We start from the raw sequence: 23,299 nt of genomic DNA, 5'->3' as shown, positions 1-23,299 counted from the left end.
CCAGTGAGGGAAACGAGGGTGTGCATTACAGTACAACTTTATTAATACTGGAATCTTCACAGTGCATTTGTTACTTGTAGCAGTGACTATTTAAATCAAGGGGAGGATGGGGTGGGGGGGGTGGGGAGAGGATCATTTATCCAAAACCGACAGAAAGAAAAGAAACGATGTGTTTCGGGTGCGATGGCGGGGGCGGCGGGAGAATGGGTGAGTGGGAACCAGGAGGGGCGGCCTGGGGTGGGAAAATAAATTAAAAAAAAAAAGGAACGAGTTAACAACAGCACCAGAAAAAGTTACTTCAGTCAAAAGACGCGTTTGAAAAGAATATTTCGCTGTACAAAATGAAAAGTAAAACGAACAGAAAGAAGCCCCCCAAGCCAAAGTCTGTGACGCGGGAAGGCTGGCTCAGCTCCCGGGGCGATGAGGTGGGCGCTAATGCGACGGGGGGTCGGGCAGGTCGCAGGGGACGGACAGGTTATGTACAGCCCCAGGGGGCCTGGGAAGCCCCTCGCCCACCTTCGACCCCCTCCTCAAAGCCCAGGGGCTCCCACCTGTGGAGCTGGGGCCGGGGTCTGGCAGAGCTGCCCCCAGGGAGGACGACGCTGCTCCTCCCAGATTCCAGGACCCAGACTTGGGGGGAGCAGAGGCAGTGCCCCGCTCCTTTCCCCACCCCACGCTCCTCACCCTCTTCACACCACATACCCTGCACCTTACCCCACCTGGGCACACCCCAGACGCAGCCCGGAGGGGACAGTGTAGCAGAAAGTCCATCCCAGGGCTCCCCGAATTGGCCACCTGCTCTCTGCGCCCCTCCTCTCGCCCTCCCTTGCTCAGCTCCTCTCCTGGTGTCCAGCAACTGCCCCAAGCGGGAGCCTGGGGCCGGGAGGCTCAGACCCAACTCATTCCCTCCAGACCAGGATAAGCTGGCCCTCCCGACCCCCGCGTGGTTCCTGCCCTGCGGCCTACGAGGCCCCCCGTGCCTTCCTCTGCTGGTCCTGGGACCACCGGGTGCCACACCCTCCACTCGCCCTACCCTCACGTGCTCTCACCTGCTTAGCCCTGGCGGGACCTGGGCGTCATGCTTGGGGGTGGGGGCACCTCCGCCCCCTTCCCGGGACCACCGTGGGGATTGTCCCGGGTGGCATCTCCTCTGGCCACAGAGAGTCAAAGCCAACCTCCCGGGATGTGCTCCCCCCCGGCCCTGACCCCCGGCCTGCAGCTTGCTTCCTCAGTTCGCAGCAGACAGACCCGGAGGCCCCGCCCTTGCCCCTGTAGAACCGCATTTTGGCTACGCTCCAGACGCTGGAGAGAATAAAAGCTGCTCCCTGCTTTTGGGGAGCCATTTCCACCCTCCTTTTCCTGCTGGTGCCCACCAGGCCGTGGGGCCCTCCCCGGCCCTCACGCACAGTCCTTGTCCACGAAGTCCACTCCATTTTATTATCATATTCATAAAATACCCTCCCCCCCCCAAAACCCTCTACAGCTCCAGCTCCTACCCCCAAAGGTGGCCAAAATGTGACCCCAAAGGGCCACCGGAGTTAAAGTCTCCTGTGCCTAGATGAGAGCCACACATCTGAACCCACTCGTCCCTGGCTGGTCAGGAGACCCCCAGGGCCCCAGGAGCCCTCTCCTCTCCCTGCTGCCGCTACTTTCTGAGGGGCTGCCCTGCACGGCCCCTGCACTCCAGCCACCTCACCTGGGAGAAGTGAGGACGTGGAAGCTGCTTTAGGGTCCCCTGAGCCTCCTCCAGGCAGCCCCCCCTTTCCTCCCCGAGAATCGACTCAGGTCCCTGGGACCCCTTCCCCCACGGGTGAGCCTGGCCTCTCAAGCCAACCTGCTCCCAGCCCCCAGCCCATCTGTGGAGCTTTCCTGCCAGGCCAGGTACCGTCGCCCACGGATTGGGTGCCAGGCCCCTCCACGGATCCCCTGCTTCCCAGGTGGAGGGGAGCCCGGGAGAGGCAGAGAGAGGCAAGGAGGAGGACTCAGGCAGGGGACGGAGGAAGCTGGGCCGGGTGGGCTTGGTTGTGGCACTGCAGACCCCAGGCCAGGTGGGGCCGGGAGCGAGAGAGGCAGGCCCAGGCCCTCTGTCCCAGGCAGAAGCGTGCAAGTCTGGGGCTCACTGAGACGCAGAAAAGGCAAGGCCTGCGAGGAAGAAGAGAAGGGACAGCAGGCAAGGGAGGGTTAAAACAGGCTCCCAGTTCCAGGCCTGCAGGCTCCGTCCTGGCAAGGTTGGCAACAGAAGTCACTTCCTGTTTAAATGCTGAAATCGAAGCTGGATGTCTCTTTCTATAAAGTGGCTTTGCCTCGTGTGACTTAAAAAATAAAAGCAATAAAAGAAGCTTCCCTGGCTCTGCTCTCCCAGCGGCTCCCTCTGGGTCTCTCCTCGCCGCGCTGAGAGGAGCCCAGGCTGCCTACCCTGTGCCGAGGCCAGAGGCTGGGGAGGGGGTGCCATCACAAGATGCGGGGCGCCGACCTGTCATTGGTGACCGTCCTGCGGAGCCGCACCCCCCGCCGGATGGCCACCAGCATGTCTTCAGCCGGGGGGTCGCTGGTGGCGGCAGGGGGCGGGGTGGGTGTCTCCTCGGCCGGGGTGGCCGACAGGGCGGTGGGGAAGGGGAACTGGCCCTCGCCCAGGGCATGGGCACCGGCCACCAGCTCCCCCAGCTTCTCCACCAGGCTGTGCCGGTTGGCTGCCAGCTGCTGCTGCTCGGCGTCGCCCTCGGTGCCCGGCGCGGTGTAGCCGGCAGCCTCTGGGGAGGGGCTGCCCCAGGCCGTGTTGGGCAGGCTGAGCCTCTTCGGGGAGGCCTTGGCGAGGTCCGCGGCCAGGGGCGAGGCGGCCTCGTCGGTGTAGAAGACGCACTCCTCGCTGCCCGCGCGCGTGGGCCCCGCGTAGCCAGGCGAGTCGGGCACCGTGGGCGTCTTCACGGGCACGATGGGGGGCCGGATGGGGATGGGGCCGGCGCTGGAGAGGGCGCGGCGCACGCTGGGCTTGGTGGAGGGTGTGCGGCGGATGGTGGCCACGCCAGGCGGCGCGCCCGAGGGCAGGCCGGCGCCCGTGGCGGTGGGCAGCCCAGCGGTGGAGGCTGGGCGCTTGGTCTGGATCAGGCGGCGATAGTTCTGGGCGATATTGCTGTTGCGTGGGATGGTGGACGACTTGTCGAACTCGGGGGGGCCCTCGCTGTCTGCGTCCCCGTTCACCGAGTAGCAGTCGTAGTCGGAGCCTGGGGGCCGCCGGACACAGTGAGCCCAGGGCCGTGCCGGACCTGGCCCTGAGCAGCAGCCCCTGTCCCCGTGACCCACCCGGGGCAGACGCAGAGAGGGACAGGGCTGGGCCGCTGGAGGAGCTGGGCCGTGGGGCTGTGGCGGCCCAGTGTCCCCTCCCCTCCTGGCCCCCCGGGGGTCTCCAGCCCTCCAGGGTCTACCTTGGGAGGGGATGGTGTCCTCGGAGCACGAGGGTGTAGTGGTTTGCGTGCTGTAGCCGCTTGAGTACTGCAGCGAGTCCCGACTGCTTTTCTGGTGCTCCAGGCTCAGGCCGCGGGTCAGCACCATGGCCAGGTCGCTGGCTGCTGGGGACACCTCCTCTCCGTGCTGCGGCAGGGATGGGGGGCAAGACTGCAGGCCAAGCCTCGGCGCCCCACCCCCCACCCCCCGCCATGCATCTGGATGCCAGGCACCCCTCGCCAGGTGGTCAGAGCCGACCCTGAAGAGCACGTGCCAGACCCGCTGGCACCTGGGAGTGAGGATGGGGCTCTGGCTGGGCTGCTGGGGCAGCTGCCTGCCTACCTTGGCTGCGATGGTGGCGGGGGACATCCGGGGGCGCAGGGCCTCCTCCCCACCGGGGCCCGGGGTGCCCCCGCCGGCAGGGCTTGGCTCCGTGTCCCGGAGAAGCTCCACTCGGTCCTTCCTGCGCTGCAGGGTGGCGCCGGGGGCCTGCTCGTGGGGGCCGGCCTTGGACCAGTCCTGCGGGGTGCGGCGGGCGGGTCAGGGTCCCACTGCCCACTGCCCCCGGCCAAGGGTCCCCCAACCCCCGCTGTAGTCCCGGGCCCAAGTGGGGCCACAGCCTCGCAGTGACGGCCGGCGCGGAGCACAGAGGGCAGCACTGCGATGCCTCAGTCCCGCCAGGCCCAGGGTTAGGGCAGGTGGCTTGGGTGTGTGTGGGGGGTGGCAGCGGGGGGTGCCCAGGTGGCTTGGCCTGCGGGAACGGGTGCTGTGTGCACGAGCTCTGGGTCAGACCTGGGCCCTCTCTGCAGTGGTGGCACCGGGGCCGGGCAGGGGGATGGGGGAGCAGCTGGTGACGGTGGGGGGTCGGGTGGGGCCGAGCCACCCCTGCGCCCTCCCTGCCTCCCTCTGGGCGGGAGGACTGACCGCGGTGGGGGAGCTGCACTCGCTAACGGACTGGCAGGTTTCCGAGGCCTCGGAGGACGCGGAGCTGGAGGACTTCTGCCGTGCAGAGGCGAGCAGACAGATGCACAGACAGACATGGAGGGCAGGCAAGGCAGGGAGGAGAAGAGAGGAGAGAGAAGAGACCGGGTCACAGTGCGGGCATGCAGTGGGAGGCCCGGCTCTGCACCCTGCCCCAGCCCCAGGGCCAAGTCCCCCCTGCCGCAGAAGGAAGCCCGGAGCCCACCCCAGCTGTGGACCCACCCAGAGCCCAGCCGAGGAGCCCCATGGGGTTGGAGGATAAACGACAGACTTGCTGCTAATGGCCTGAACGTGGCGGGTGAGTGGGGAGAGGGAGATGAAGGACGGCCGCTGGGCTTTCAGCTCGAGCAGTTGGGTGGACAGTGTTGCTCTTTCCTCAAGGCTGGGGAGGGAGGACGACAAGCCCTACATCCTGCAGCAGGACGTGCTGCCTGCTCGGGGTGCATAGGGGGAGGCAGCAGTGGCAACTGCTTTAAAAAATGTGGAGATGAGAGAGGAGGCCCGGTGGGCATCACAGGTCCGGCAGCACCAGGAAGGAGGGTCAGCTGTGCTGGTGCCGCTGGGGGGACAGGGGAGGGCAGGGAGTGTCTGCTCTGTCAGCCAACAGCAGGTCACAGAGACCTTAAGTGGAGGGAAGCCCACTGAAGAGTAGACTGAAGTGTGAATGGGGGGTGAGGATTAGGGTGGACGAGATACGCCAGGAGGCTCTCCGACTCGAGAATAACTAAAGCCTGCAGAAGACGTACTTTTTTTTTTTAAGGAGAATTTCTGGGCTCAAAGAGAGTAAGGGATTCTGGAAAGGAAGGAAGGAAGTTGTCTCCAAGAGGACAAAAAAGGATGAAGGAAACATAGAACCAAGAGCAGAGCAGAAGCCCCAGGAGCAGCTGCTCCTTCAGCAAAGGGGCAAGATAACCCTGGAAGGAGATCAGTAGCACCCCCAGCTCTTGTAAATGCTCTAAATCATCCTTGATTTGAACCTACAGATTATAATAAACAAAGATCTCCAACAGAAAAGGAAGCAAAACACTACAGTTGAGGACTGAGAGGAAACAGTAAATAAATTTAGACTTTCAGCAATATAATTGCTAAAAACCCAATGAAAAGAAAAGCATTTGGAGAAATTCAACCCCCATTCATGGAAAAAACCAACAAACAAACAAAAACAAACTAGGGACAGAAAAGAACTTCTTTAGTGTGATAAAGAAGATCTATAAAATATTGATACTTTTCCCTCTGACGTTGGGAAAAAGGCAAGGATACCCACGATTGCCACTTCTACTTAGCACCAAAAGTCCTGGCCAGTGGAATAAGGCAAGGAAAACAAAGACAAAGGAAAAGGATTGAGAAGGAAGAAATAAAACAGATATTATATGAAAATGACATGATTGTATATGTAGAAAATTCAAAAGAATCTATAAACAAATTAACAGAATAAGTGATTTTTTTAACAAGGTTACTGGAAATAAGGTCAATATATATATAAAAAAAATCAATTCTATTTCTAAGTACTAGCAACTACCAAATAGGAAAAAAATCCTAAAAAACCAATCTCATTTACAATACACTCAATAAACATCAAATACCTAAAAAAAAATTCATAGATGTGCAAGATCTTTACACTGAAAACTACAAAACATTATTGAAAGAAGGTAAAGTCTAAATAATCAGAGAGACGTACGCAATACCAGTCAAAATTCAAGCAGTTTGTGTGTGTGTTTTGGTGGAACCTGACAAGCTGCTTTTAAATTTTATGAGGAAATGCAAAGGACTAAAAACAGACAATGTGCTATTGAAGAAAAACTAAGCTGGAGGACTTCCATGATGAGATATCAAGATTTCCTATAAGGCTGCAATAAATAAGATGATGTGGTATTAGCACAAGGACAAATTGAGCAGTGGACAGAATAAAAAGTCCAGGGCCAGCCACACAAACAGAGAATCTGATTTACGACAGAGGCAACAATGCAGTGAGCGGGGAAAAGGTGGCTTTTCAATAAACTATCTTGGGTCAATTAGATCTCCATACGGGAAAAAAGGTATCTTGACCCCTACCTCACACCACACACACAAAATCAATTCCAGATGAGCTGCAGATCTAAATAAAAAAGGTAAAACAAAAGGCTTTTAGAGGAAAACATCTCCATGACACCAGAGTATGCAAAAGTTTCTCAAATAAGACACACAAAAAAAGCACTAGCAGTTAAAAAAAAAAAAAATGAATAAATGCGACAGTATTACAATTAAGAATTCCCATTATGCCTTTAAAAAGGCAACCCACAGAATCAGAGAAGATATCTAATGAAGGACTTGTATCCACAACTCAGTAAGAAAAAGACAAGACAACCTAATAGGAAAATGAGCAAAAGATCTGAACAGGTCCTTCGTGAAAAAGAATACCCAGTTGGTTTTCAAAGTATGGAAAGGTGTTCAACGCCAGTAGTCAATAGGGAAATTCAAATGAAAAACATAGGGCACTACCACTGCTCACCCACCAGAATGGCTAAAATGAAAAGATGTAAAATACCAAGCGCTGGTAAGGTGGTGGAATGGCACAAACTGTCATAGTCTTGCTAATTGGCGTGTAAATTGGTACAACCACTCTGGAAAACTGGTAGGACCTACTAAACCTGGACACATGCATATACTCAGTGATTCTGCTCCTAGGTATGGGCCCAGAAGAAAGGTGTAGAATGCTCACAGCAGCCTTATTTGTAATAGCCAAAAACTAGAAACCATGCAAATATTCACTGTGCCAGCTTGAATCTGTTATATATCCCATAAAAGGCCATGTTCTCTTAATCCATCCCTGTGGGAGCAGACCTGTTGTGGGTGGGACCTTTTGATTAAGTTGTTTCCAGGGGGATGTGACCCAGCCAATTCAAGATGGATCTTAATCCCCTTGCTGGAGTCCTTTATGAGAGGATAAAAGACAGATGGAACTCAGAGCACAGAGAGACATTTTGGAGAGTCATTCTGGAGACAGTCATTGAAACCAGAACCAGGAGAGAAGCTAAGAGATGAAATCCAGACTGTGTCCCAGAGAAGCTAAGAGAGGACCCACAGATGCTTAGACAGAAAATGCCCTGAGAGAAGCCAGAAGGACCCACAGAATCTGAGAGAGCAGGGGGGCCTAGGAGAGAAGGGCCAGCAGACGTCCCCATGTGCCTTCCCATATGACAGAGGAACCCTAGATACCAGCAGCCTTTCCTCAGAGAAGGTATCTTCTTGTTGCCTCAATTTGGACATTTTCATGGCCTTAGAACTGTAAAATTGAAACCTAATAAATCTCCATTGAAAAAGCCAACCCATTTCTGGTATATTGCATTGTCAGCTTTAGCAAACTGGGACTTTAAAATGTTAAATAAATTGTGGCATATTCACACTATGGGATGCTACACATCAATGAGAATGATATACAACTACACACAAAACAAGGATGGATCTTGCAAACATAATATTGCGCAAGAGAAGCTGACGTAAAGGAGACACACTATATGATTTCATGTACGTAAAGTTCAGAAAAGGCAAAACGCATCTAGTCAGGATAGCGGTTACCTTGGTGGGGGGCGTGCGGGGAGTGTTCAGGGGCTCCTGGGGCAGAGGTCGTGCTGTTTCTTGTTCTAGGTCCTGGTTACATGGGTGCACTCAGTTTGCACATCTTTACCAATCTGTATGCTTATGACATACTATGCAAAGGACTATAACGCATAGAATACAAGAAATATTTAAGAATCCATCCAGGCATAAACAAATAACTGAATAAACAGATGGAGGAGAAGGGATAGCTCGTCTTTGCAGCAGAATTTCAATTAGTAAATATAGAAGAAATGGTGGAAATAGATGATCGCTACTGGGCAGGCACCACAGAAATAACTGAAACAGGCAAGAGTCATGAATGGATGCTAAGATTCGTGAGCAAAAGTATGATGAGAAATAGAATATTTGCATAGTCTCAAAGTATCCCTCCAAAAGATCCTCACTAATTACAAAGGAGGAAAATAATAACTTGACAGCGGAGAAGCCTGGCAGACACCCTCTTAACCAAACGATCGAGGCTGACGCTACCCTAATAAGACACGTTGACATCACGTGTCTGATACGCTATGCCAAGGGGGACACAACACCGCTCTGTGGTGTTCTTGCCCAAAATGTATGACCTCAATCTAGTTATGGGAAAATATCAGACAAACCCAAATTGGGAGGTGCTCTACAAAGTAACAGACCAGGACTCTTCAAAAGTATCAGAACCATGAAAGGCAGAGAGATGGAGGAACTGTCACAGACGGGAGAAGCCTAAGAGCCACGAGAGCTAAACGCAATGGAAGGTCTTGTACTGGGTCCTGGACCAGAGAAAGGACCTGAGTGGGAAAATGGGCAAAATTCAAATGAAGCCTATGGACACCACGGTCAGCTGCCTGGTTTTGAGAACTATTTGGTGGGTTTGTAAGATGCTGCCATCAGGGGAGATTGGGGAAGGGTAGAGCGGAACTCTGCACTCTTTTTGCAACTCTTCTATAAGCCTGAATTTATTTCAAAATAAAAAGTTAAAAATAAAAACCTCAGTGAGTGGGTTGCATTATAAAATGGAGAAAAAATAAATTGGAAGACAGAGCTGAAGAATTTATCCAGAACACAGTCCAGAGAAATAAGAAGATGGAAAATACGAGAGTTAAGAGACACAGAAAGGTAGAATGAGAAGGTCTAGCACACATTTAATTGGAATCCCAGGAGGTGAGAATAGAAGGAATGAATGTGGGAATAAAGAAATAATGCATAAGAATTTTCCAGAACTAATGAAAGAGATGAATGCACAGGTATAGCAGCACAAATATACCAAGTGGGGTTAAGTGAAAACAAATCTACAACTTGATATTTTGTAGCAAAACTAAAGAGACGGTAAGTGGCCAGTGAGGAAAGTTGGATCACTCATAAAGGGGCAGCAGTTTGACTGATGGCAGACCCCTAGACAGCAACAACTGTAGCCAGAACACAGGGGGAAAATATCTTCCAGGTGTGGAGAGAAGGAACTGTTACTCCAGAATTGTGTCTCTAGCAAAATTAATTTTCCAGAACGAGGAAAAAAATAGTGTTTAAAGAAAACCAAAACCTGAGAGTTCACTACTACAGACCCATTCTACAGGAACTTCTGAAGGATGTACTTACTTTAGAAAGAAGGCAAATGACGTTACAGAGGTTTGAGAAGCAAGATGAAATGATGAACAAGGAAATAAGAAGATGGAGTAAATCTAAACAAGCACTGTGTATATAAAATAATATTAATTATGATGCTATTAAGAAGGAGGGATCTAAAATATAATAGCTTATCCATTGGAAGTAGGTGACTGAAGTTAAACTAGATCCGGGTCCTCAAATTACCGAGGGGGTGGGGTTATGACTCTGCTAAGGACGTATGGTAAAATTTCAAGGTAACCTCTAAAAGAATAGAAACAGTACAACTTACAATCCAGCAGAGGGGAAATAATGGGAATGGTGAGAAAGAGAAATAAGAAGCACAGAAAAAGCGGAATAGAAAGGAAAAAAAATAATCCAGAAGTCCAAATATGTTGGTAATCATAATAAATGCAAATTGACTACAAATGCCAATTAAAAGATAGACTGTCTGGATATAGAAAGTAAGTTTAGGCATATGCTGTTTACAAGAGACTCATCTAAAACATAAGGATATAGTGAGTTTAAGAGCAAGGGGATTGAAAAAAATTAAATATTGGCCAGAATAAAGCTGAGATAGCTGTAGTAATGTCAGACAAAATAGACTTTAAGATGGAAAGTATTATAAAGAACAGAGAGGGTCAACTACGTCATGGTAAAGATTCAATCCACTAGAAGATTTAACATGTCTAAACTTGTATGTACCTAATAAAACACTCTCAAATATACAAAGCAAACATTGATGGAACTATAGGGGAGAAATTGACTACCCTCCATTTCTCGATTATGGATGGGATAAACAGGCAGGAATGGCTGGGAAATGAGGTAGGGATGGCCCGTGTAGACAACAATGTGGGGAAGTTCTGCTGTGAGGGAGATCAGGTGGCTGGAGGAGCGTGTGGGGACAAGGGAGCACTCCTTAAGATGGATTAGGTGCTGCAGCATGTCTGTGTCGTGGTACGAATGAGCTGGCACAGGGGGAGACTGGCAGTGCAGTGGGAGAAAAATCCTTGGGCAGGAGAGCAGGGGCACAGAGACTGCTGAGCATAAAATGGCGGCACTGGCCACTATGGCCGCCTCCAGGAGGGAGAGTGGAGCGCACAGAAGTGCAGGGAGGGCTGTGGGAAGACGAGGGAGTTTTTGCCTGGTGACTTCTGTCTTCTACCGGTGGGGCCGCTGGCCGAGGTGGGGGATGGGGGCACGAGGAGTGGGGTGCCTTTCCTGGCCTGGAGGAGATGCCCGAGCTGCATGGCAGGCACACACTTCTTTGAACACAAACGTGGGGGCCTCCCCACCTCACACATACGTTACAATTCACAGGTCAAGTGCCCGCCAACCACACGGCTCCCGCGCCCCGCGGTGCCTGGCTCATGTTCACAGGGTGCTGGTGCCCGCCCCCGATGCTGGGGCGAGACACTAGGCCTCCAGTGCACCGTGGACACACCGCGCCCCCCACCACGGGAACCTCCCTGTCAGGGCAGGGGGACACTCAGGAGACCTCGGGGATTGGGGAAGCGGCTCAGAGGGAGGAAGGCTGCCCGGGAACCACCCGGCTGGCTGCCCGCAGGCTCAGTGAGAGGGACAAACAGAGGGGCCACAACAGGGGACAAAGGGAGGTGGGACTGCATGCCCAGGGGCTCTCCCCTGCGTGTGGGGAGTCTGGGGTGGTTATTAAGGAGATTCTGGGGCCAGTCTCTGGTTTCAGAGCAAGCCGGCCCGAGTGTGGGGAAGACGGACGATGTCTGCAGATTCTGGAGCTCCAACCTGTCCCCTCCACACCTCATGCAGGGGGAGGGCCACAAGGAGCCAGAGCCGGCAAGCTGCCCTCCCAGTTCCTACGGCTCGGAGAAGGGGACACGTCGAGGGGCCACAAAAGCCCCTGCCGTGTCTGCCTCAGCCCACCAATGCGCTGCTCCAAGACCTCCCCCAGCCTTGCGGCAGGGCGCTCAGTGGTCCCCGCTGCGGTGGCCTCAGCGGTGGTAGGTGGCCCTGCACCTGGGCAGCCTGAGGCTGGCACGAGGCTGCGGCGGCCCACTCGGGTGGCCCTCCCGGCGTCCCCTCACCTGGCTGGTGATGTCTGAAGGCATGGGCGAGGGGGGCTTGGAGTAGGGGGCATCCTGGGAGATGAAGCCAGAGTCGTGGGAGGAGACGCTGGAGAGGCGGGCGGTGGCAGAGGCCGGCTGTGCCAGGCTGCGGTAGCGACAGGTGGAACTGGGTGAGTACGCCTGGGCGCCCCCAGGCCACGGGGCTCCGCCAACCTTGGCACTGGTACTGCTGCTGGGGGCGCTGGAGGAGCGGGGAGAGGGGCATGGCAGCCAGACAGGCAAACACAGGGGTGTGTGTGGAGGGGAGGGTGACAGACAAGGGCAGGCAAGAGGAGTGAGGGGCAAAGGGAGGAAAAGACAGTGTCAGACTATGAGGTCCTGAGACCCAGGTGCCACCAGGGAGCTGGGTTCCAGGACGGTATGGCAGGGCATGGCCAGCACTGGGGAGCAGGCCCAGCCTCTGCCCCCCGACGCCCCAAGCCCAGGACGAGGCCATGCCTCTGTCTCCTTTTCTACCAATAAGAACCGCAGTCCTTAGGTTAATGATGGGGAAACCGAGTCACCAAGGGCCAAACAGTTCCCCAGTTGGGCTAGAACCAGATGCAAGCTCTGATGGTCTCCCTGCTGATGTTTGCCATCAGATCCTGGCTGAGGTCCAGCAAGCAGCACAGTCCTGGGCATGAGACCGTCCTGCAGGTGGGTCCTGGGCCCTCTGGCACCCTCATCCCCCACCCTCGGCCCTGGGAGCTCACACCCTCAGCTGGTGTGGTCCCCTGGGTAGTGCTCTTGGCAACAAGCATGGACCCTGAACCCTGGCCCCACCTCTGGCCATGGGTCTGCTCCTGCACGCAACTGTCTCTCCAGGGGTGGCCGTCTACCCGGGTCTCCAGAGCCCCCGGCAGGCCTGCACTCTCCTTCCCTGCAGGAGCAGCCCATCGCTGTGTCCAGTCCAAGGGGGTGCCAGGGAGAGGGGCACCTGGCCCAGGGCAGGGGGCCTCCCTGCACCAGGAGCTGGCTCTGTGCTCCCTGCCCTCCCCACCTGAGGACGGGGCCCCTGGCCCTGGCTTTGTGGGCCCTCAGGGGCCGCCTGGGTCAGGGGTCCAGCCCGTGGCAGCTCTCAGGAACCAGCCAGCAGGGAGTTCCTCACCTGTGGTCTCAGAACATATTCTCAGAAGCCTCCGTGCCCCTCCCTGACCTTAGACTCCTAACTACTCCCCCGGCCTGTGCTGGGCCTGTCACAGCCGAGTGGTTCAACGTTGGGACTTGGTGCCTCAGCTTCCCTTCTGTTAAATGGCAATACGACCACGATACGGCGATGTTAGGATTCAATGAAAAATATGCAAAAAGCACTCGGCCTGGCGCCTGGTGGATAGTTAATGCTCCATAAATGAAGCTGCTACTCTCTGCCCACCCCCAACAAACGCCCGTGTCAGCAGCACTCAAAGTCCCTAGGGCATATTTTTTCCTCTATACTTACTTGCAAATTCCTTGTGGGATGTAGAAGTTGTGTGAATTCTGGGGCCCTAAAGCAATTCTCTGGGTGGCTTTTGGCTTTTGGTGGGAGCGTCCCCCTTCCCTCCCCAGAAGACCCCCACCCCCCACTGACCTGCACATGCTGGACTTGCGGGAGCTGGAGCTGCTGGGCGAAGAGGGTGGGGTCTGGTAGGACCAGCTGTAGTCCGAGCCCTTTAGGTCTTTGATCACCTGGATGTGGACATGGCTGGGGGTGACTGGAGGCAGCCTCCGGCCTGCAGGGAGCCTCACGCTTTCCCTAGGGCCCCCAGCAACTCACACAGCTCTGCTCCACCCCAATGTTTCCCTAACGCAAGCTCCTTACTCAGGGGTGGGAGGCAGTGCTGCCAGAGCCTGGGGGAGCTCCCTGGGGAGATCTGGCCTCCTCTGATTCTCAGGGGTGCTGCCCCACCCTGCCCCCTTAGCTCACACACACTGAACGTGAATCTGAGGCCAGGCCTGGGCCAGGCAGGGCGTGGGGAAGCCCAGATGCTCCTCTCACAGGCAGGTGGAGGAGCCAGGTAAGACTGACCCCGACACCACCGGTTCAAATCCTAACTCTGCTGGGTCACTTCAGGCAAGTTACTAGGTCTCTCCGAGTCTAAATTTTCTCTTGTGAAATGGGAGTGGTTGGGACGACTTAGTGAGATGACACATGGAATGTGCTTGGCCCCGTGCTGGTGCCTGGTAAGTGGGGAGGCCTGGCCCCAGGTCGGTGGGAGTGGGGAGCTGGGTGAGGTGGCAGAGGTGCCTGTGGCTGTGGGCATGGAAGGTGGGCTCAGGGCCCAGCCCCCGTGGATGCAGACTCTCGCCCATCTGCTCTGCATCCAGGTCTTGAGTGGGCTCCCCTCACCTGGGCAGGTGCCCTTGGCAGGTGCCAGAGGGCAGGGTGGGTGTTGGGATGGGTCCAGGCCTCTGTCCCCAGCTGCCTCCTCCAAGTGCTGTCCCCAAATAAGTGCCCCCTCTGCCCCGCTCCCCGGCCCCAGGGCTGGCCGCACCTGCTCACTGGCGGGAGGCAGCTTGTGGGGCTCCGCGGTCAGCACAGCCAGGTCGTCGATGATCCCCTGCAGGTGAGTGATCTCTCCCAGCATGGTCAGCTCGCCGTTCTGAGGGAGAAGCGTGTCAGGCCCGCTGCCCACCCTCCCTGTAGGGACAGGCCACCTCAGGCCTCCCCTCTCCCACCCTCTCCCACTGGCAGCGCTGCTCGGGGCTGGGGGGTGCTGGGCCCACACGGTGGTCCGTCCAGACCCGGTCAGAGCCTGGGCCGCGAGCCCGGACCCAGGATCCGGGAGAGGCGGCCTTCCCTGGAGGTACAGTGCGGAACCCCGGGCCCGGCCCAACCTGCTGGGGCTGCCAAATTGTCCAGGAGAACAGGTGCCTAACAGTGTCCGAATGCTGGTTCCTGGGGTGCAGTGTTGGGAAGCTCCCTGAGGAGACCTCTCAACCGGCCCCCCCGTGGGGGTGCTCAGAACACCCATCCTGCCCGCTGCCCCCCACCCCCGAATGCCCCGCGGCACCCACCACCACGGGCTGCAGGAAGGCGATGAAGGTGCAGAAGCGGCCGCGCTCCTCGATGAGGGCCCGGCGCACCGCCTGCTTCTCTGTCTCCTCCAGCAGCAGGTACATGTCGTTGACGTCCTGCAGGGCGCTGTCCAGCTGGGGCTGCAGGTCCCCCTTCCCTGCAGGGGGTGGGGAGGAGAGGCCGCGTGGGGACGCTGGCCCGGCTCGCTGCCCCGACAACTCAGGCCCTGGTGGCGTCCCTGGCCGTGGGGCCAGGCACTGCCCTGGGGACCAGGGCGGGCAGCCAGGACTCTGGGGGCTCTTGAGGGGCAGAGAGGACAGACAGACACACACACAGGGAAGATCCAAAGCTGTGGGTGGCAGGGCTGAGCACTGGGCAGCTGTGCTCAGGATGGCCAAGGAGCACTGCCAATCATGTGGGACCCAGCTGGGGGCCTCCACAGCAGCCGAGATGCCCACCCCTGGGGAGACCCTCACCACCCAAGGTTCGGTGCCCCTTGCCTCGCAGGGTGGAGTGAGCTGGGGTGGCAGCAGGGCAAAAGTGTAATGTGGGGGCTTGTTTATGGGTCACACTGCTAGGAGGTATGGGGCTCAGGAGAACCAGGGGCTGGGCCTTGGGGGGCAGTGGGGGTCCTCATTCAGCTCAGGGAGCAATGCACAAGGATGACAATACAAAGAAGCAGCGAGAGAAACAGAAAGAAGCAAGAGGATGACGTGTGCAGAGCAGACAGGTAAGGTGGGAGTGGGAAGCAGTAAGAAAGGAATCTGGGCTGGCCTGGCCGGGTGGGGCAGCCGGGGCCTGTGTCCACCACCCTGTCGACTCCCGTGGCCTGGCAGACTGACCCAGCAGTGGCCCTGGACTCATCCCTGGTCAGGGACCCCCAAGGCCCCCAGGTCCTGTGCCCCAGGCCCCTCCCTCGCTGGGCCGACCGCCTTCCTCGCTCCTCCTTGGCCTGGAGAGGGTCCTTCCAACGGCCCTGAGCTGGGGGAGACAGACAAATGCGACAAGGACGGGGGGAGCAGCTGGAGGGATGGACATTGGACTTACCAAGTAGCTCTACAGGAAGGATGTGGGAGGAGGAGAGGAGGAGAGACAGAGAAAGAGAGAATGTGTGAAAGACAGCCGGACGGACAGCCACTCCTGGGGTGGGGACGGGGGAGCCTGTTGGCCCACCTGGGCACCTGGCCCAGGCCTGGGGTGGGTGGGGGGAGGCTCCCTCTGTCCCACCCTGCAGGTTGGAAGGGTCCTCTGTTGGGAACAGGGCCCCTCTGGCCAGGATGATACCCTGGGGTGCCTCTCTGGGCAGTGGGGGCCTGGGAGGGGGCCCCCCCGGGGAGCTGTCTACAGGGGCTGCTCTGAGCCCTACCTTTACGTGCTTTCTTCTGCAGCTTCAGTGTGTCTGACGATTTTTTCTTGATCTCATGACGAGCTCGTTTGTACTCTGTGCAGAGGGAGACAGAGGAACGCTATAACGGGGTTCTGGCGGAATTTTGGGGCGGGGGGAGCAGGTGAGCCCAGCGCAGAGCCCCATCCCACCTTTTGCGTGGTCCTTGTCCAGCTGGTTGGCCGACTTCTTCCAGTCCTCGATGCGCTCCTGCAGCGGGTTGATGAGGCTCTCCAGCAGCGCGCTGTGGGCGGGCCGCGGGCGGGTCAGGGCCACCGGGCTGGGGCGGGGGGTGGGGGGCGGTTCTCCCCACCAACATGCCCGCGCACCCGCCCGCGATGCCCGTGGCGCCCACTCACTTGGTGAACTGCCGCAGCTTGGTCTCGATGCTGCGGTGGCGCATGCACATGCGCGTGAGCGCCGAGCCGATGTCCCGCGTGGCCCCTGGCAAGGCAAGCGCGCGGCGTGGGAACCGGCCCGCCGGGGGCCGCTGCAGTCCCGGCCGGAGCCACGAGGGGGCGCGCCGGCCCGGAGCCGCTCCGCCCCGCCCCCTCCGTGCCGCCAGCCGGCCCCTGCGGGGGGCTTAGCATTCCTCAATGTTCACTGAGCCCCTCCCCTGTGCCAGGACCAGGGCCCCGCCCGTCCCGGCCATGCCAGCCTCCTGCAGCCGCGGGTGCTTTGGTAGTTAGCCCAGGCCGACCCACCCCACAACCCCCGTCCCTCAACTGTCAGAGGCCAGCCCCAAAGGCTGTCCAGGGAGGAACCGTCAAGGAACCTCCCCAGTCCGGCCGGGAAGCCCTTCTCACCCCAGGTGTGCACGGAGGCAGGCGTGGCGTGCAAACCCGAGCCCACTGCCCCGTGTCCTCACCACCCCAAGGAACAGGGCCCTGGGTCCCGGCCACTGAGGCTCTCCGAGGGGCAGGTGGGGGTGGGGTGGGGCAGGAAGAAGCCATAATTACGCCCACCGCGCAGAGGGTGGACGACTCTGGCTGAGAGGTGTCAAGTGAGCAAGGACGGCGCCCCCCATAGCATCCCTGTCGCTGCTCGCCCACCCCTGCTCGCATGCCTCTCCACAGCCAGCCCGCTCCACTGGGGGGCTGGTGTCCCCTCCCTGGCCTACACCCCACACGACTTCCCAGCTGCGCTCACCCTGGGCACCCCCACCTCCAGCCACACCCCCCCCCACACCTCGGGTGTTGGTGGCCATGTCGGCCACTTTCTGGAAGGCGTCCAGGAAGGCCACGGCAGCCAGCACGGTGGTCCTGGGGAGATGGGCAATGGTCTGTGGGTGCAGCGTCCCCCCACCCCGCCCGCCCCACTACCGGGCACCCTGCGCAGCCTCACCTCAGCTGGGAGTGCAGCTTGGTGGCCTTGGAGCTGAAGTCCTCCCAGATGGGGTAGGAGCTCTGCCGGGGAGAGAGAGGGGAGAGGAAGTGAGCCTGGCTGGGCTCCCCACATGCCTCCAGCCTGGACTCGCAGCTGCCGAGAGAGCGGCTCTGTGCTGTGGAGGAGGGGGCCCCTGGGCCCCTGGGTCTTTATCTCATCCCTCCCTCCTGATGGTCAGGACGTCTGTCCTACTGTCCATGGTCTGTGACCTTTTGGTCACATCTTCCTTCAGGGGAGACGGAAAACAGTGAGTGGCAGACCCTGTCTCCTCCGGGCTCCCCAGGGGCCTGGTGGGGTGTGTGTGTGTGTGTGTGTGTGTGTGTGTGTCCCCTGGAGACACACGTGGGGGCTGGTAAGCACTGATGTGCCCCCCTGGCATGTGGATGGAGGCCTCTGGGACCCCTACCCTGTCCCTAGCCAGCCATCCCAGGCCAGCGGCAGTGGCTCCCAGCCCGAGCTGCTGCAGGGCCCAGCCAGCCTGTCCGGGACAGCCAGGCCGCGGGCTGAATGGGGCCTTGTGCGGCCAACAGAGCCACCCTTCTCCACCCCCTGGCCCTCTTCCCCTCCTGGGGAAACAGAGTGGCCTTTATCTCAGCCTGGCCCAAGGCTCTGAACTGGGAGGGGGTTTCCCAGTAGGGAGGTCGGACTCCTGGCGACCGAGCTGTCCAGTCTGACTACTGAGTCCTGAGGAAACCTCAGTCCTGGCCCAAGGAGGCCTTGCTCCTTGAAGGGGGGGGGCGCTGGACTAGCCACAACCCAGCCCCAAGGGGCTTCTGACCCATGCAGGACGGGGTCCTGGGGATGGGGCATTTCCCAAGGGAAGGCAAAGGCAGAGACCCTGGTCCCCAAGGTCTCAGGGGAAGGGAGGAGCCCCAGGGCTGAGTGGGCAGCAGGGGCCAGGGCAGCTCGGGGAACCTCAGAAACACCCTCTCCTCCCAGCCTGGCCAAACCCGTACCCAGGGAAAGCAGACACCTGGTCCACACAGGCCAGCGCGGGCAGGGGAGGCAGGGGCTGTGCTGTCTCCACGCACACCGGCTGGGGGGAAGGGGTCTGGGAGGTTGTCCAGGGTGGTCCTGAACTGCTGACCCATGCTTTGGCACCATGGTGGGGAGGGGCTTCTGAAAGGGGGCCACTCCCACCACCTTGACCCTCCCAGCCCTAAAGCCTTGCTAAGACCTCCAGGAGGCAGAGAAGAGGCTGAGGGTGCAGAAGGTTCCTCTGGGAAGCTTCTTAGCCCCCTCAGCTCTCCTCAGCAGCCCCCGGGCACGGGACAGAGCTGGGCAGGGCTGGGGAGAGCCAGGCCCCCACCCCACCAACGTCCCAGGGCTGATGGTCCATCCTCTCGGCCTCTCAGCTGGGATCACTCCATCCCAGACCCTCATGCGGTGGCTCTCCCAGGGCGAGGGGGACAGGACAGGCTGTGGGGAGGCCAGGCCCCCTTCCCTCTCAGCAGAAGGATCCAGGGAGCCTCAGTCTCCAGGACCTGGGATCCCCCACTTTCACCCCTGAAAAGTCATAGAGGATTCGAGTCATGCCATAAGCTTCCAACTCTTAAGGCAGTTCAGAGACACAGAGATCAAAGGGGCAGAGCAGCCTGTGCCCTGCGGAGAGCCGTCCTGAGCCCCAGCTGAGCCATGCCCTCACCTGGGCCCAGGCCCTGCCTCTTGGGCTCTCGGCAGGGTTTATCCCCATTGACGGTAAGGGCTGCTGCTGGCCAAGCGCCTCCCGTGGGCCAGGCATGGTGCTAAGCCCTTTCCACGCCTCACAGATGATATGGACACTGTTACTCTACCCATTTTACAGACGGGGAAACTGAGGTTCAGAAAAGTTCACTGACTAGTCAAAGGCCACGGAATGGCAGGGTTGGGATCTGAACTGTGTCTGACAAGACACTCTGTGGTAGGGTAGAGGGATCCCCTACTTCTGAGGGTGCAGGAAGACAGGCAGCACGGATGGGGGCGGGTGGCAGGGATTGCAGAGATGGGAGAAAGGCCCAGCTCTGCCCTGAGTGCCGTGGGCTGCTCTGCAGGGGGTGGGGGGTGAGCTGCTGGGCACCAGAGGTGCCCAAGTAGGTGGGGATGGGCCCGGGGGAGAGGCTTCCCCTTGCCCCCAGGGACCCCGTCTCCACCTGGGCAGCTGGTTGTGGTGCAGATTGGGGCTGTGCAGGCAATCAGCCCAGACCCCACCCCCAGATCCAGGGGGCTTTCTGGTGACCCTGGGCAAGGGTCCCCTCCCTGAGCTGTGCCGCACCTGTGAGTTAAGCTAGGAAGGGCATCCACCTCGCAGGTCGGTGTGGAGATGGGGCAGGCCCTGAAGGGACAGGCCCGCACACGCTAAGTGCTTAGTGCCTGTTGGCTAAAGAGCGAGAACCCACGATTCCCACCCCTCTGCCAGGAGCCCCCTCCCCCCCCACCTCCGTGTCCTGCCTGAGGCTCCCCACTCTTGAGGGGATAGGCAAAGATCAAGACCCCATTTTCTGGATGGGGCGGTGCCGAGTGGAGGCCCCATCTGCTGCTGACGGTGCTGCCTGGCCTGGTGGGGGCCCGGGCTGGTCATTCTGGGCCAGTCCCTGCCCCTCTCTGTGTAACCTGGCATGCAGGGGCATCTGACCTGGGGTGAATGGGGCACAGAAGGCAGGGAAAGCTCCCAAGTGCCCCTTTCCACCCCTAAGCCCATGCCCTCCTCCAGGTCCTCCAGGCTCCCGGTGTGGCTCAGGGACTATCCCACTACCCTCGCCTCTGCCCCCTCAGGCCAGGGTCCGGGCCTCCTGGAGGGCTCTGGTAGGGCAGCTGTGGGCCCACGGATGCACTGCGGCGTGGTCTCACGGGGCAGGCGCCATCTCCCAACCTGGCCAGCCAGTTGCTGCCACCTTCCCTCTCTACAGAAGCCCTGCTCAGGCCACCACGGGAAATAGCCACAAGCTGCCCCGAAGAGCCCAGTGTCAAGTGTCCGGGTGGCTTGGTCCCCTTCTCTGCCCCCAGCCAGAGGCTCCTGAACACACACATGCATCAGAGGCCGGAAGATGTGGGTGCCTGGCGTCACCCCAGGTGGAACCTCTTCCATTTTGCTTCCATGTGGCAAAAAATCCTGCCACATGTCTAACCTGAATCTCCATGCTACAACCTAGGCTCATTTCCTTCTGTCTCATCCCAAAGTTCATTACAAATTGCTTGGGGAAGGAGGGCGAGAGTCCTGCCCCCTTTTGTGAGTGAAAACTGCTGTCTGCTCTTCGCAGTGTTTGCTGTGAGGCGCCAGGGGAGGGGGTAAGGGAAGGTCCCACCCTCAGCCAGCCTGGGGGGTGGTCTGGGATGCCTGGTCCCAGAAAGGGACCCTAGTGCCACGTTGGGATGTCCACAGGGCAGGAGGGGGTTACTAAGGGCACAGAGACCAGGACTTGTGAGGGTCTACAGAAGGGGTCTGGCGTTGCAAGTGATGGAGGCCACGGGGGTCTGCTCCATGCTGGGGGTGGGGGGGCACATGCTGCTAACCCAGTAGTTCCAGGCCAGGGTGGCCTCTGGCCTCTTCCGAGGGGACAGGACCTGGCAGCTGCCCCTTGGCAGGACTGGAGCCCCTGCCCCTGGCTTGCCTGCACCCCACCCCTACCCCCTCCAGGGCCTGCCGGGCACCGTGGGGCTGGTCTCCTGTGTGTGGGTTTCCTTCCTGCCGTGTCACTGTGGGATTCTGTGCTGTGTACCTGGTGGTGCGTGACAGGCCATGGGGGTGGGGCTCTCAGGAGCTCCTGCTGGGGGCCCAGTTCTCCCCCTCTACACCCCCACCCCTGCTCTGCCCTACCCCACAACCCTGTCCCTTCATCCTAGGCCAAGGGGCGTGGGGGCGTCTGAGGAGAAAGGCAGCCCACACCCTGTCACTGGAGGCCGGGGACAGCCCTGCCAAACCCTGGTCTCTGTGGGGGGAGAGTCTCCGTCCCCTGCCCCTGTAGGTGAACAATGAGGGGCTGAGGTCGGGGCAGGGTCCCACAGTCTCCTTAATGACCTTGAGCTATTCCTGGGCCTCAGTTTCCCCCACCCGGTGAGCCAGGAGTGGGTGGCCTGCTCCAGCCTGACCTTGGGCGGTGATGGGGGAGGGGGAGAGGGTTGGAGTAGAGAGCCTGGGGGGTGGGTAATGGGGTTGGGAAGGAGCTCCCTTGGGGGAGCCCACCGACCCCAGCCTTCTCCCCTCCTCCTCCCGAGGTGAGCGTTGAGGCTAATCCCAGGGATGCACGGGACACTCAGTCTGGAGACCCGGGAGACCTGGGGTTCCCGGGGGCCCGTGGGGGGGAGGGACAGGGGCGGCAGTCGCAGCGTCGGGCGCAGAGGCCGGCGGGGAAGGAGTTAACGGTTCTCTGCTTTATTATTTTTCCCTGCTTTGGCGGTGACAGCATTGTCTGGGCTCCGGGGCCGCAGTGTGGGGGCGGGGGGCATGGTGGTGGAAGGGGGCGGAGGCCGCCGGGACCCCGGGCTCCTTCAAGGGCCGCAGGGTCGCCCCCTGGAGCCAAATTCCATTCATGGCTGGGGGCGGGGTGGTTTGGGGTGCGGGGAAACCCGCGTGTGCGGAGCTCGGCTCCGGACCCCACCGGGGCGCTGCGACCCGGCGACCTCGGGCACAGACGGTTACCGTACGGACACCCGGATCCACGGGCACCCCACACCAACCCAGTCGGGCACCCGGAGACCCGGGCGCACAGCAGACGCAGGCAGGACAGGCTCAGACAAGGACACACAGACACCGCGGCGCACGGGCTGCCCCCGTCACGCGTCCCCAGAGGGGACACGCACCGGCGCGCCCGCCCGGCCGTTCGGGCCGGAGCCACCCGTGGCCCACGGGCCGCCCCCCGCCGGCCCCGCCGCGCTCGTTACCTTCATGTCGTTGACGATGGCCTGGAAGAGCCCGCCTAGGGCGCCGCACTCCTTCTCCGCCGTCTCCATGCTCGGGCCGGGCCAGGCCGGGCGGCGCAGGCAGGGGCGCGGGGACCCGCGGGGCCGAGGGAGCCGGGCCGCGGCGGGCGCTCGCTCTGAGGCCGGGCCGGGCCTCCCCGCCTCCGGGCCGCGCTCAGCGGCCAGCCGCTCCGCGCTCCGGGGTCGCGGGCCGCCGGCGGGCGGCGCGGGCCATGTCGCTGCGGGGGCCGGCGGGCGGCGCGGGGGGCGCGGCGCGAGCAGCTCCGGCGAGCCTGGGCGCGGGACTGGAGCGGCGGCGGTAATCCGAGCCGCCGAGCCCGGGCGTCACGTGGGCGCGGGAGGGGAGGGCCGCGGGCGGGGGGGGGGCGGCGGGCGGGGGCGCTGGGCACGGCCGGGCGGGCGCAGGCCGGCTCCCGGCCCCCGCGCAGGGCTTTGGAATCCGAGCCCCGGCGTGGCCAGACTGGTTGGGCGAGCAGGGCGCCGCCGCGGGCCGGGGGCGGCGCTGGGGCGGGGCCCGCCCGGCTCCCTGCGGGAGGGGGCTCGGCGGTCGGGTCCCGGCGCCCCCGGGAAGGGGCTCGGCAACACCCGCCAGCCTTTGGCCCGCGGCCCGCGGGCTTCCCGCGCTCTCAGCCGATGGGCGGTGGGTAGCACCTCTGCATGGCGGCGGGAGGGGTCCTCCGAGCGCCTCCCCGGGACACGGACACACCACACAGGGCAGAGGCGCGGGGCGTCCTGGGGCCGCCCGCCTTGGGGACGTTTCATCCCAGGCACGGAAGCGCGCGGACCCTTCTCCATAAGTTATGTGGCTCCTTTTCCAAATGGTGCTGATGCCACCCGGATAGGGTGCCCGAGGCGGGGCTTTTGTGGGGTGGCATTCTGGTCCTCGGGGGTGAGGGCCCCTGTTGGACCAGCAGGGCAGAGGTGGGTCGCCGTCCGGGCCCCTAGCTGCCCGCGCGTGGGGAC

The 23,299-nt window shown here is 60.0% G+C and overlaps 1 protein-coding gene across 4 annotated transcripts; it reads right to left on the bottom strand.

The window, feature by feature from the left end:
• Positions 1-309: 309 nt before the first annotated feature.
• On the bottom strand, positions 310-22,630 carry MTSS2 (MTSS I-BAR domain containing 2). Of its 4 annotated transcripts, none has more exons than XM_037815815.1 (15): positions 22,298-22,629; positions 17,399-17,460; positions 17,243-17,316; positions 16,414-16,498; positions 16,207-16,298; positions 16,037-16,111; positions 15,718-15,726; positions 14,670-14,827; positions 14,147-14,254; positions 13,243-13,340; positions 11,655-11,781; positions 4,366-4,440; positions 3,784-3,960; positions 3,423-3,588; positions 310-3,221 (listed from the first exon to the last, which is right to left on the bottom strand). In XM_037815815.1, the coding sequence occupies exons 1-15, from the start codon at positions 22,364-22,366 to the stop codon at positions 2,452-2,454; spliced, it is 2,145 nt and encodes a 714-aa protein (XP_037671743.1). In that variant the 5' UTR covers positions 22,367-22,629; the 3' UTR covers positions 310-2,451. The 4 variants fall into 4 exon arrangements, with proteins under 4 accessions (XP_037671743.1, XP_037671741.1, XP_037671744.1 ...); XM_037815813.1 differs by having other exon boundaries at positions 11,655-11,877; positions 22,298-22,626; XM_037815816.1 differs by lacking the exon at positions 15,718-15,726 and having other exon boundaries at positions 22,298-22,630.
• Between the last annotated feature and the right edge of the window lie 669 nt (positions 22,631-23,299).

Source organism: Choloepus didactylus, chromosome 22, assembly GCF_015220235.1.
Source record: "Choloepus didactylus isolate mChoDid1 chromosome 22, mChoDid1.pri, whole genome shotgun sequence".
Taxonomy (NCBI): Eukaryota; Metazoa; Chordata; class Mammalia; order Pilosa; family Megalonychidae; genus Choloepus; species Choloepus didactylus.
Note: the sequence above shows the minus strand (reverse complement) of the source record. Positions and strands in the feature narration are given on the sequence as shown.

Coding starts and splice junctions, on each gene's coding strand:
- MTSS2 (XM_037815813.1), bottom strand. CDS start 22,366: ATGGAGACGGCGGAGAAGGAGTGCGGCGCCCTAGGCGGGCTCTTCCAG. Junction 14,255..14,669: donor CCTTCCTGCAGCCCGTGGTG/GTGGGTGCCGCG, acceptor CTTCTCCCTCAG/AACGGCGAGCTGACCATGCT. Junction 3,222..3,422: donor GGACACCATCCCCTCCCAAG/GTAGACCCTGGA, acceptor GGCGGCCCCCAG/GCTCCGACTACGACTGCTAC.